The sequence below is a fragment of the Eptatretus burgeri genome, chromosome 12 (assembly GCF_056783735.1).
Source record: "Eptatretus burgeri isolate ZD-2024b chromosome 12, Ebu_testis_v1, whole genome shotgun sequence".
NCBI classification, from domain to species: domain Eukaryota; kingdom Metazoa; phylum Chordata; class Myxini; order Myxiniformes; family Myxinidae; genus Eptatretus; species Eptatretus burgeri.
Window position 1 is genome coordinate 52861079 of NC_140972.1, and position 14478 is coordinate 52875556.

Below are 14478 nucleotides of genomic sequence, written 5' to 3' on the forward strand. Positions count from 1 at the left end.
AAACGCAAGATTCAAGATAGTTAACAAGAACGGCATTAGGTAGAGCACATACCTCCGCCAGGCTGAACAGCTTACGTTCTGCATCCCGCTGATTCGCTGGATCTGCATCCAGACATGAACCACAATCCAATCATCTTGTTCTTGTAAACTACCCAACTCATCCGCCAAGTTTTGTTATAACCCGTCAACAACTTTTGGAAATATCGTTTTTGGCCATTTCTCTCAATGGTGAATATAATCACTTATGAGATTAAAAATTTTTTTATAGTATCTGGATCCGGATCTTAGCCAAAATCTAATCATTTTGTCAGTCACACACCCAACCTGTCCACCAAATTTTGTCTGAATCCGTCCATAATGTTTTGAGATATCCTGCTCATAGACAAACAAACAAACAGGGCTGAAAACATAACCTCTGTCCACCTTCGTTAACGGAGGTAATTAATTACATTAAAATCAAGGAGGGGGGAGGGAGAGAGAGTGAGAAAGTGTGTGTGTCTTTCTTTTTTCACATGTGTTTTATTGTGGCAGCAACAGAAAAGGCTGTTTTTTTCAACCTCAATTTTAAGTGCTACCTATTCCCAAACAACTCTCATTACTCTCACCTACCACCCTCTTCCAATCTAAATTCCAGCTCTTTTTGCTTCAGCAAATATTCTGCGGTGGTTTTTCACTGGAGACAGACTTTGACCATCACAGAATCCAGAAAAAGCATGCAAAGTTACAACATTAGATTTCACCTGTCTGAAACATAACATGAAACAAGAAGGAGCAGCGCAGATTGCTGTGCTTTCCGAGATGATCCCAAATTTAATAATGCAACAGGCAATACATAAAACAGGAAAAACTGTTTGTCATTGGGAAGATCCATATTCAACCATGAAGGCACCACCAGCTTGTGGTTAAAACTTTGGATCTAAGCCTTGACTTGAATTTCTTAGATCTGACATTTTAACCACTGGTTGGTTGAAACATTTTTCAACCACTAAGACTTGGTGATGCCTTCATTTATGAATACAGGAGACAATGTGACACAATGATCTAATCTCAGATCACCAAATGTGGAAGGTCAAAGTAACGCAGATTGCTGTGCTTTCCGAGATGATCCCAAATTAAATAATGCATCAGGCAATACATAAAACAGGAAAAACTTTGTCCCTGTGACTCCATTCTGGACATGCTCATTCTAACTCAACAATGGATGTATGCCCTAAACTTACAGTAACAAAGAGGTCAGAGAAATCTCTCTTGTTTGACACTGATCTCGTCCTGATCACTTTGCTATCCACATGTGGTATTCACTTAGGTCCTCTCTTAACTAGCTGACAAGCATGCAGCATGTAGCTCTGAATTCTCTCTCCTGGGCCCCCCTTCGATTCTGGTGTCCCTCAAGGCAATACTCTGAGACTAATCCCATTTTTGTTTATATTAATGACTTCTCTAATTCTCTGGAGAATCCTTTTTACAACTTTGAAAATGACTTTTCCTTGTATGCCTCATCTTAGATACAGGCAGGCTGAAGCACCCATGCATGTCTGTCGATCTGGAGAAAGTAGGAAGCTGTTCAGTCACCAGAACTATGATGTTCAATGCTGGGACCTCACCTTCCAGTACTTTACCTTTATTTTTAGCAAACCATGAATTCACTTATTTGTGAAAGGAAGTCCTTGAAACTTCTTGGTGTCCTGATCTCCCAAGACATGTCATGGGCTGACCAGATCTCCAAGCTGGTATCCAGAGATGGACATCACCTTGATATTCTTTGTTGGTCAAGTCTTTTCTTGATTTTCTCTGCTCTTAATAGGATAATAATTGATCATTCACAGTACCATTAAGTATAATTGTTTTCTGTGCATTGTTGATGTGGCATCTCATCTCGCACCCCTGAAGATAGTGGTCAATGGCCCTCAGGTGAGTTCCATGTCTTGGCCCGTAGCTGATGCAGAGAGCTAGGTTCTTTCTCATCGTAGGCTGGTTGGTTACCTGGCAGTCCTCTGCCACTTCATTACTCGTCTTTACCTTCTCCAGAGTCTTCCAATCACATTCGTCTTTCCAGAAACCGATACCTTATTGTTGGTGTTCTCCTACTCTTCCCTTTATAAGAGATGAGGTCCGATGGCACCAAGCTTCTGCCCTGCCTTGACCATGATACTCCTCCGCCTCCTGTCCTCAGCCAACACCCTCCCATTTTCAAACCACCTCTACCTTACATATATCCCTCCTCACACAATCCTCCCATCTCAACCATGGTCGACCTATTTTCTTCCTACCTTTCTCCCTCAATCTATCTGCTCTCTTTGTCATTCTCTCTTCCCCCATCCACACTGTGTCCAGCCAATCACAGCCTGCATTTGACCAACCTTCCCGTCAAGCTCCGCTGCACACCAATCTCCTCCCTCAGTTCATCCATCCTCCTTCTATCCACCCTCTTCACTCTCACAATCCTCCTGACCCAGTTGTTCTTGCAAACCTGCAGCCTCTGTTAGTCTGGTGTTTTCTCTCTGTCAATGCCACCGTTTCCAGGCCATCAAGGTAGGCCGGAGTTACACACGACATCAGAACCTTCCCTTTCAATTTTCTTGATATCCTTCTGTCTGCCATTACATCCTCTATCATCCACACATTCACACAAACCTGAATCCTCCTCTGCACCTCTGCTTCTGACTTTCAATCCAATCCCAGTCACTGTTCCTTCCAGATACTCAAACCGATTTCCCTGTCTGATCAACTTCCTCTCTAACCTGATATTCATTGATTTTCTCTGCTGCCCAACCCACATCACTCAGTCTTCTCCATACATATCGTCAGCCCATGCTTCACAAATGCCTCCTTCCAAATCCCCAGTACCTCCAGCATCTCCCACCTACTCTCCACCACATCAGCCAGATTGTCGATGTACATTATCCTCCCGATACTACCCCTCAATCTCACCTTCCTGCTTACCAACTCCATTACCATGATAAATATGAGTGGGCTGAGAGCGCCTCCCTGCCTCAAACTGATGTTCATGTGAAACTCCTCAGACATCCCAGGACCAACCAAGACTCTTCCCTTCATTCCCTTGTACATCTCTTCCACCAACCTGACTTCTGCTTTCAGCACTCCCATCCATCTCAGTGTCGCCATTACCACCTCTCTCGGGACAGTGTCGTAGGCCTTCTCCAGGTCCACAAATCCCAAAGCCATCTCACTTTGCACCTCCAACCTCTTCTCCACCAGCTGTCTCAGTGTGAACATCCCATCGATCATCCTCCTACCCTTTCTAAACCCCTGCTGCTCTTCTCCGATCTCCATCTCTACACTCTTCCTTTTCCTCCCATCCAGAATCCTCTCCAGCACCTTCATTACATGACTTAAGAGCGTCATTTCCCGGATATTCAACATCTCCCTCCCCCTTCCATATCGGCACAATTAACTCTGTCTTCCAATCCTCCGGAATTGAACCCTCAACATGTATTCAACAGCTCTCCATCAAACCGACTCCGACTTCTTCCACTGCAATTATCATCTCTTAGACACCTCATCAATGCCTGGCACTCTTCCCTTCTTCAGCCTTTTCAATGCCATCCACACTTCCTCCTCTGTGATCTCCACAAACTCCATTTTCCCTTCTATATAACAGGGTAGCTCCAGCTCGCCGTTGCATCCTTCCCAGTTCAATAGCTTTCGAAATATCCTTCTCACACCTTCAATGCTGCCCCCCCTCTCTATCACGAGCTTCCCGCCACCATCCTTAATCACTGCACCCCCACCCCCTTCATGTCATTACCATTCTCATCCCTGTCATGAGCCCATTTATATATAATCGTCCTCCCACCATCTTCTTCCAACTTGTTGTACACCTCCTCTTCCATATCATTAATCATCTGAACCACAGTTCTCCTTGCTGCTTTGTTTTTCTGCCCATACAGCTGCTGCAACCCCGCATCTGGCTGCCTCCCTCTATCCTTGATCTTCTCTAGCCTTTTCCAAACCTCCTTCTTTTCACCAACTGCCTTCGCTACCTCCTCCGTCCACCATATCTGGTTTATATCCCTTGACGATGCACCCTTTCCTAATGTCCTTCCATACAAAACTTCTGCATTTCCCCTAAATTCCTCTCCCTACTTCTTCCACTCCTCCTCCAAATCTTCTGCTTCTTCGCTAAGTTGCCCATATGTAGCCCTCAACCGCTACTTGTACTCAATGAGGATGTTTCCCCGACACTTCCCCCACCTAATAGTCTTCCATCCCCTGCTCTTTACCTCCCTCCTTTTCTTCTTCCATACCACAAACATCACAAGCTTGTGCTGGATGGTAACATGCTCTCCCACCACTGCCTTGCAATCCTTAACCCTCGACAACTGTGGCTTCCTTACCACCACCAAATCCAATTCTGTTCTATGTTGTCCACCCCAGTAGGTAATCTTGTGGCTTTCCCGCTTTTGAAAGAATGAACCAGCTATGGCCATAGCATTCCTTGCCACCAGCTCCACCAGCTCTTGAACTTCTCTATTCCTCATTCTCCACCCAAATTTACCAACACATTCTTCTTCACCCGGCTCCGCTACTCCCATGTGCACGTGAAAGTTCCCCGCAATGTACAGCATCACCTCCAGCTCAACCATTTCCATCATGTCTCCAGTGCATCCCTGAATTCTTGCTTATCTGCCCCAGTCCTTCCAATTTGTGGCCCATATACTGACAAACACCATTTTCCTCTGTATCACCACACATGCCAAAACTAGCCGTCCCATCTTTCCACTTTGACCACCTGCTTGCTGATCCCTTCCAATACTATTATTCCCATGCCATTACTCCTTCCATCCCCACCTGTGGGCAACAGCTTGTATCCTCCTACCAACCTCCTCACTCTGTCCCCTTTTTTGGTCTCCTGCCCACACAACACCTCCAAACTCCTCTGCATCATCTGCAGCACTTTGACCCCTCTCCCCACATTGTTCTCACATTCAAACTCCCTAGCCAGACCTTTCTTGTGAATCGCTGCCCACCTGACATAGCTCGTATCATCGTGGATAATTTGGGACATTCAGGTCATCAATTAGCAGTGCTGTCCTGGCTGACCTGCTGGGCCAACTACTCTAGTCTGCTGTCCCCATTGTGCGTGCGCGCGCGCGCGCGCACACACACACACACACACACACACACACACACACACACACACACACACACACACACACACACACACACACACACACACACCTCTTTCACTGCTCGCCTCCCTCCCCCCTGTTCTCATGTTCACCCTCAACACTTGACTCCTCATCCCCACCTATTTTACTTCTCCCTTGCCCGACTCATTCCTCCCTCACCAAAAAAAAAAAATCATGCTTCTCAAAGCAAACAGTCAATCACACACTCAATGCTCTTAACACTCAATTCCCACCCCTCAGTGTGACCCTTGACTCCCTCATGCTCCTCCTCATGTCCCACACACAGTCCTCCTTGTTCAGACATGCCAAGCCTCACACTCTCGGTCCGCCAGTACCCTGCCACACAGGACCGACCCATGAGGGAAAACTGAACCAAGTCCACAGGCCTTATTATTATCCTTCCCAAATTCAGGTTCATTTGTCATCTCTGCCCCTTTATTCCCATCTTCTCTTGCCTGTGAAACTGTAAGCCTGGGTGTGTCCTCGTACATTCTTCCCTCCAGTCCTTTAAAATCGTAACCCACCACCATTAATGTTTTCCATCCCCACTCTTGACTTTTTTTTTCTTCCCTTTCCCCCCAACAAACCCTGCCTGCTCCCTCCCTCCACAACCACAACAACCTGCAATTTTCCGAACATTTATCTAACTTCTCCTGCCTGTGTTATCCCTGTGTGCTGTTCCACTCTCTTCTGTCCGTCCCTCCTCCTCCTTTGTTCTCCAGCTGTTTCATGATATTCCACTTTAAATAGAGGGGGAAGAAAGTATTTCTATACAGTACCCAGTATTTATGTGAAATTCCAAACAAATGGCCCATCTCCCACAAGCATGGTCACTGGAATAACGACACAAACTGAAAAAAAAAAAAAATTTCCTCCTCACATCATTAGGCGACCGAGGCAGTTTCACTGGCTCAGGGTTGCAGCCCTAAACAGGTGGCCAATCTGACCCAGGATACTGAACTGATAGTGCAGGACTTTGGAATTTAGTCGTCAGGGTGCTGATGATAGCTCTTTGCAAAGGATGCCGTTTGATGCAAAGCACCAACTAATGTCGGCAGATGGGATTCCCATTTAACATCCATAAAACCCTGCCTGTGAAACACCGAGATGACAGTTTATAGCTGGGTTGGGATTCAAACCCAGGCTCGACAGCTCAGAGGCGAGTGTGTGAACGTGTAGAGAGGGTCCGACCTGATGGTGCAGTGGGTAATACACTTACCTTTCAACTGTCTATCCTGGGTTCAGTTCCTGACCTGACTATAAACAGTCCTGTTGGTGTCTCACAGGCAATATGCTGCATCACAAGGTACGCAGTCCCTCTGATGGACATCAATGTGCATGTCCGAATGCGAGCATCAGTTGGCAGACATGAAAATCCCATGGTGTCTTTTGGTGCAGGTGCAGAGAAGAGGAAGAACAAAGGAAAGGCTGTAAATAATGCCGCAATGTCCAGCACATGCAGAACCACAACGGGTAAATCAAAACCTCAAACAGCTATGGTCACCACTTAATGTCTCTATTTGCATATGCCATGAGTCGGATGGTATGTAAAGCCAGAGATCCATTTGTGGCATTTGGTTCGAACTGACTTTAAAGATCCCATGGTGTGTTTCGAAAGAGTAGGTGATTGGCACAAGCACCATGAACAAATTCCAAAATTCCTGCCTCCAATGACTTCTGGGAAGGCAACAACAGACTGCCCAGTCTCATCCTTGTCATGAAACTGCCTCAACTGCATGGAAACCGCCTTGGGGCAAACCACGAGAGAGCGGAGAGAAGGAGGGAGATTTGAAGAATTCCTGCATCTCAATGATTGCCTGATTAAATGACCACCGGATCATTAGCAGAGCACTGCTCATCACCGATGTTTTGTATCTTCAAGAACAGAAGCCCTCTGAACGGTTATGCCACCACCTCCGTTTTGTCAAACAGTCACCAAATCAGAGAGATAAAGGGAGAGAAAGAAAGAAAGAAAGAAAGAAAGGAGAGAGATCTCCAAAACTCCTTCAACCTAATGAATGCCCGATGTAACGACCATACGGATCCATCAGTTGGGTACCGTCCATCGAGGTTCTTGTCTCTGCAAGTGAAGAACCCCAATGAATAGCAGGACAACAACCTCCGTTGCATCTTACAGTCACAATCAGGGAAGGCCAATGAAAGAGCAGAAATAATTGCTATTATGCCAACTTTTTAAAAATGGACGATGTGTTCTGTTCACGTTTCACGTCTCCGTTCAAACACGTGCAAACAATTCTGACCGTGTGCAGTAACATCTCCAGCGGAGCCCCCAGAATATGAGAAATGTTATTGCAGTTCAAATCAGAGTCCAAGTTTGTGTGGACAATTCATCCTCCGACATCGATGCCACAACTCGGTGGTATACCTATCGCGCAGGTAGACGTGTTGGTCAATTTTACCAGTTTTTATCTCCCTAAAACAGTCAAAACCGTTTTGGTCATTGACAAGAACTGCTTCATGTACTTTGCTATTTACAAAACACAATCTTGACATGAAAGGTCACTTAAAATGTTATTCCTTGTCTAATATATGCACTTATAATTACAATCTGGGAAAGAGTACAAAAATAACAAGAGCGAGAATTGCTTTGTCGTCCATGTCCCCTACCGATGTGATCTTTTCTGAGTACAAAGAGTATATAACTGTGTGAAAAAATGACGGAACTCCCTGTACCTCGAACTTGTTCTGGTAACATATCATAATAAAGCCATGTACCAAGTTTCAGTTGAATATGTTAAAGTCTGAAAATGGGGGAAATATGGGGGGAAAAAGTCTGAAAAAACACAGGTGGGACGGACAGACGGACTGACAGACGGAAAGCAAACCGATCGTCCCCTCCAGTGAAACCGGTCAGGGACTAATTTGCAAGCAAAACAGCACAGAACCCCTGAAGTAAAACAAAGTACAGGAAAGGAATTACACAAACATGTAAGAGTACGCCATGCCATTTGCAGTTGCAAGACGGGAATGCGAGCTAATAATCATGTGCTTAAATGGGACGTTCTTCGTCTCAGTATGGTTGTGGCTTTCCTTGCTGCCTTCAACTTGGACGTTCTTCATCTCAGTATGGTTGTGGCTTTCCTTGCTGCCTTCAACTTGGACGTTCTTCGTCTCAGTATGGTTGTGGCTTTCCTTGCTGCCTTCAACTTGGACGTTCTTCGTCTCAGTATGGTTGTGGCTTTCCTTGCTGCCTTCAACTTGGACGTTCTTCATCTCAGTATGGTTGTGGCTTTCCTTGCTGCCTTCAACTTGGACGTTCTTCATCTCAGTATGGTTGTGGCTTTCCTTGCTGCCTTCAACTTGGACGTTCTTCATCTCAGTATGGTTGTGGCTTTCCTTGCTGCCTTCAACTTGGACGTTCTTCGTCTCAGTATGGTTGTGGCTTTCCTTGCTGCCTTCAACTTGGACGTTCTTCATCTCAGTATGGTTGTGGCTTTCCTTGCTGCCTTCAACTTGGACATTCTTCATCTCAGTTTGGTTGTGGCTTTCCTTGCTGCCTTCAACTTGGACGTTCTTCATCTCAGTATGGTTGTGGCTTTCCTTGCTGCCTTCAACTTGGACGTTCTTCGTCTCAGTATGGTTGTGGCTTTCCTTGCTGCCTTCAACTTGGACGTTCTTCATCTCAGTATGGTTGTGGCTTTCCTTGCTGCCTTCAACTTGGACGTTCTTCATCTCAGTATGGTTGTGGCTTTCCTTGCTGCCTTCAACTTGGACGTTCTTCGTCTCAGTATGGTTGTGGCTTTCCTTGCTGCCTTCAACTTGGACGTTCTTCATCTCAGTATGGTTGTGGCTTTCCTTGCTGCCTTCAACTTGGACATTCTTCATCTCAGTTTGGTTGTGGCTTTCCTTGCTGCCTTCAACTTGGACGTTCTTCATCTCAGTATGGTTGTGGCTTTCCTTGCTGCCTTCAACTTGGACGTTCTTCGTCTCAGTATGGTTGTGGCTTTCCTTGCTGCCTTCAACTTGGACGTTCTTCATCTCAGTATGGTTGTGGCTTTCCTTGCTGCCTTCAACTTTGCAAAACGTTTTTTAAATACAAATAAGCTGAAGTACCAAAAAGGAAGCGTCTTTCCAATTATGTACCTTTGAAAATTAACTGTCATGTCTATTCCATGTTCTGTCATCCAGAAGGTCAGTATCTACCATCCTGTAGGTGAGTATCTGCCACCCAGTAGGAGATTATCCACCACCCAGTCGATGAGTACCCATCATGCTGTAGGTGAGTATCCATCATGCTCTTGGTGACTATCCATCATGTTGCAGGTGAGTATCCATCATGCTGCAACTGAGTATCCATCATGCTGTAAGTGAGTATCTGCCATGCTGGATGTGAGTATCAGCCATGCTGTAGGTGAGTATCCACCATGTTGTTGGTGAGTATCCGTCATGCTGTAGGTGAGTATCTGTCATGCGACAGGTGGGTATTTGTGATGCTGTAGGTGGGTATCCATCATGCTTGAGGTGGATATTCATCATGCTGCACATGGGTATCCATCATGCTGTAGGAGGGTATTTGTCATACTGTGGGTGAGTATTCGTCATGCTGGAGGTGAATATCTGCCATGCTGTATGTGAGTATCTACCATGCTGTATGTGAGTATCCGCCATGCTGTAGGTGAGTATCTGTCATGCGACAGGTGGGTATTTGTGATGCTGTAGGTGGGTATCCATCATGCTTGAGGTGGATATTCATCATGCTGCACATGGGTATCCATCATACTGTAGGAGGGTATTTGTCATGCTGTGGGTGAGTATTTGTCATGCTGGAGGTGAGTATCTGCCATGCTGTATGTGAGTATCTACCATGCTGTATGTGAGTATCCGCCATGCTGTAGGTGAGATTCGTCATGCCGCAGGTGGGTATTTGTCATGCTGCAGGTGGATATTCGTCATGCTGCAGGTGGATATCCGTCATGCTGTAGGTGGGTATGTGTAATGCTGTATGTGAGTACCCACCATGGTGTAGGTGACTATCTGCCATGCTCGAGGAAATTCCACGTGTATTGTTTAGGCAAACATGGTGAGAGCATGAACCAGTCCTGGTTGCACATGCACAAGGGGTGTTTACCTTTGTGACTAACTAGGTCAGTGTCCCAACAACAAAGTTCCCAACTCAAAGTAAAGTTGAATTTGGGATTTGGTTTTATTTTGTCAGAAAAAGGTATATATCTATTTTTACCCTCGTGGAAGGAGAGGGTATTGCATTTGGGTCCGTTTGTTACTTGCCCCCAATTATTTTATTTTTGACAAGCCTGTTGATCGCCCTCATTTGTTTGCTACGGCTCAGCATGGCACGGCTCAGGACGGCACAGTACTTACTATGAGTGTGATAACTCGTTTGTTACTTGGCAATTTTATATTTTTTTTTGACAAGTATGTTGCTCACATTAGTTTGTTTGTCTGTTCGCTCGCCTACAGCCCAAACAGCTCAACCGATCGTTCTGGAATTTTCAGAGATTAATTTCATCAACCCTGCGACGATCCCGCTTTGAAGTTTCGTAAAATTCGGTTGACTGAAAACGTCTACATAGGCCAAAAGGCCAATTTGGCGCAAATTTTCTAAAATCGTCAATTTCCATCCGATTGACTTGAAATTTACACAAAAGACACCGCACAAAAGAAGTCCTGCTGAGGATCTGCAATCTCTGAATGCTCTTTTTCTTGTTCTTACTTCCTTTCCTCTTCCCTTCCAAATCTCTTCTGAGAAAACGTCTCACTTCTTCTGTATCAAAAAGAAAATGATCGTAGTGATCATGATAACCTTACCATGATTGTTGAGTCCTATCTTGCTGCTTCAAATAGTAAATGAGCCTCGATCAATAATTTTTAGGTTGAATAGATGAGGTAATCGATATTTTACAAGCTGCTTTCTAGCATGGGATGAATGGGATCTCCTCTCTCCCCACCCCCTCTCTATATGTCCGTGCTTTATCTATCTATAATTCCAGCAGTGTGTGTGTGTGTGTGTGTGTGTGTGTGTGTGTGTGTGTGTGTGTGTGTGTGTGTGTGTGTGTGTGTGACCGCTGTTTCTTGACAACCACTGGTCCGATCTCATTGAAACTTGCCAGGTATATTTCTGGGGACCCGAGGATGTGCCTTTTCAAGGTTTGATATTAATCGGAGAAGTGGTTCCCAAGTTATGGCCATTTATTTACCAAACCAATGACAAGACACGTTGCTGCATAGGCGTGGCCGATGGGGAAAGGACGCCTCAGTTACCGTGGTGTAGGAGTGGCAATGGTCAATGGCAGCGGATGTCATGGCAAGCAAAGACAGGGAGGTAAACTTGATTTTAATTTGGATTTTAATTAACTATGTGTGTGTAAGTATCACAGCAGTTGTTACTTCAATGCAAGCGATAATTCGTGGAATGATGTGAACATTCCGTACAGGCACGCACCACTTCCGGATAGTGATGACTTACTGTATTATAATAATTTCTCGATTTCTTATCTGCATTTATAGATAAACACAATGCCCCAATCCAGAGCGAAGAAACGGCCTGTGTGGTTGTTTGAAAGTTTATTAATTTTTTTATATTTTTTGGGGTTTACACGTACGGCCACGCACATACAGGCATGCACGTATGGGCACGTACTAGTGTATAAAAATAGTTTAAGTATATACTAGTGTATAACACATACTAGTGAATAACGACGTTTCACTCGACTACCAACTCCCCATCCACTCCCCCCTTCATCCCTACATACCTTTTCTCTCATCTTCTTCAAAAGCCTTTTGTCTTTTCCCCCATGAGGGGGTTTTAATCTTGACAAGCCAAACCCACGCTCCGTGCCAAGTTTCTAAAGTGAGGGTTCGTTAGGATGTCAATGTATCCAGTGTTCACAATGCGATTTATCGAATTTCTTTACATACAATGTTTCTTGTTACATGTTTTTTGTGTGTCAAATTCACCTTCTGAGGTAGTCAGTATGGTGCAGAAGAGGGTTTTACATTGCAGACGCTGTTTTCTAGGAGTGGAATTACGCCTCTCAGCGGTGACGGTCTGTCGACGACAGACGTTATGACGTCAGCGAATGACCCATGATGTCAAGACGTCATTACGCTTCTCAGCGGTGACGGTCTGTTGGCGACAGACGTTATGACGTCAGCGAATGACCCATGATGTCAAGACGTCATTACGCCTCTCAGCGGTGACATCACATGTTGCCATGCAAATGAATGTGAAAATGAGAAAATCACCAAAAATTCCCAAACCTGTCCATCTGGCGTGATCTCACATAGCCCATGCTGTTCATTAGACCACAGAGCACCCGCGTACCGAAATTGGCGACAATCCATCCGACAGTTTCGGAGGAGATACATCCACAAAATATGGCTTAGCATATTAATATAATAATGACAGAATTTTTGGGGATGGCAGGATAGCCTAGAGGTGTGCACACTCACATCTAAACTGTCCAGCCTGCGTTTGCATCTCAGCCCAGCTATAAACTGTCTTCCTGATGTTTCACAGGCAGGGTGATTCATCAGTGTGTGTGCCGTTCTTTGGATGGACGTGAAATTGGGTGTTCCGTCTGATAGCTTGAGTTAGTGGACATTAATGATCCCACAGTGTCCTTCATGAAGAGTAGGTGAGATATCACGAGAAGACAGTAAACAACAAACGTTAAAGACAGACAAGTGCAAGGAAAAAGAAACCAAAAAAAAAACTTTTAAACAAAACAAGTCATGGCCTAGTATGACCACGGACGAGTATACAAAGGCAGCGGTGTGCAACGGTCACACAAAGTTTCATGTTCTTTCCATCTCCTTATGATGGAGCTCACTGTGCTCTTGGGAACTTTCAACACTCTAGAAATTGTTTTATACCCTTCTCCAGATCTATGCCTCCTCACAAGTCTATCTCAGAGTTCTACAGATAGTTCCTTGGACTTCATGGTGGAGTCTCTGCTCTGACATGCACTGTCAACTGTGGGACCTTATATAGAAAGGTGTGTTTCTTTCTAAATCATGTCCAATCAATTGACTTGGCCACAGGTGGACTCCAATCAAGTTGTTGAGACATCTCAAGAATGATCAAAGGAAATTGGATGCACCTGAGCTCAGTTTGGAGTGTCATAGCAAAGGAGTTGAATACTTATTGATGCAATGGCATTTCAGCTTTTCATTTTTAATTAATTTGTAAAAATTTCTAAAAACATGTTTTCATTTTGTCATTGTGGGCTATTTCGTATAGATCAGTGACAGAAATTATTAAATTTAATCCATCTTAAATTCAGGCTGTGACACAACAAAATGTGAAAAAGTCAAGGGGTGTGAATACTTTCTGAAGGCACTTTAATTACTCGTCACACTCAAGTCTGCTTTAGAGGAAATTACAGTAACTTGCTATTAGTAAACTAAAACATTCATTTTAAGATGCCTTCAAGCACAATAAAGTACATCCTATTAGTATTCTCAAATGTCTTGAGACACCACATCCAAACATAAAATGAACCCTCCCAACCACAATGTGTGCATTTCTCCCACAATGCAAAGCAGCAAGTGCATTATAAAAAGATTCAGAACTACCCGCTTTCATGCAACACGATGGTGATGGTCCCTGTATATCTACCAGCATGACAATGCACCAAGCCAGGATTGGTTTCACAAGTTCAACGACTGAAAATGTCCAGTGAGCAGTCAACATTATCCCTGGATTATACTCAACTGAACCCCTCTGGGCCAACTTGAAATGCCGCCTGAGAACCATAGTTAACATAAAAGAATCCACCAATGCACTGTACTTGCTTCTGAAGCAGGCATGTTCATTCATGCAGGAGCACCTGGCTATAGGTAGGTTGCATCATTTCTGTAGGTGTGGCTATGCCGCTGTTGCTGTTCCCCACCAACCTCCATCAGATTAGCACAGGAATTTAGAATTTGGACATGGTAACGAGCATGGTGGCTTACTCCTTTTAAAAGATGTAGTGGTATCTTTAAGATCCACCAATTAAGGGTAGCTCACAGATGGGAGAGCCTAGTTAATGTCTTCTTTAAATGCAGGTGTACTCATTTATGTAAAATCCTGTCTGTGGATAAGCACCAGGCTGACAATTTATAATCTGTTAGGAAATCAAATGCTTGAGCTAGCCTGTTAGCCTGAAGGAGGAACACCCTGATATTACACCTGGTATCCACAAACATATGGAACAAAGTGTTAGTGATGATGACACCTTTGTAGAAATGAAAAACAGTCAATACTGTACTTGCAAATTCATAATTCCCGACATATTTGATTGAGGTCCCAATACTTTTCATAACATCATATTGATTTTGTAGAAATCACCCTTTTTTTTAC

At 44.5% G+C, this 14478-nt stretch overlaps 2 protein-coding genes across 3 annotated transcripts in view; both read right to left on the reverse strand.

Moving 5' to 3' along the window:
• Positions 1 to 14478, reverse strand: part of CHST15 (carbohydrate sulfotransferase 15) — a 53405-nt gene that overhangs the window by 17786 nt on the left and 21141 nt on the right. The window lies entirely within an intron of this gene.
• Positions 4 to 14468, reverse strand: LOC147015634 (uncharacterized). Its single transcript, XM_085850584.1, has 2 exons — positions 12090 to 14468; positions 4 to 11977 (listed from the first exon to the last, which is right to left on the reverse strand). The coding sequence occupies exon 2, from the start codon at positions 9150 to 9152 to the stop codon at positions 8091 to 8093; it is 1062 nt and encodes a 353-aa protein (XP_085706710.1). The 5' UTR covers positions 9153 to 11977; positions 12090 to 14468; the 3' UTR covers positions 4 to 8090.

What these genes read in the sequence shown, in the direction of transcription:
- LOC147015634 (XM_085850584.1), bottom strand. Translation starts at nt 9,152, where the DNA reads ATGAAGAACGTCCAAGTTGAAGGCAGCAAGGAAAGCCACAACCATACT.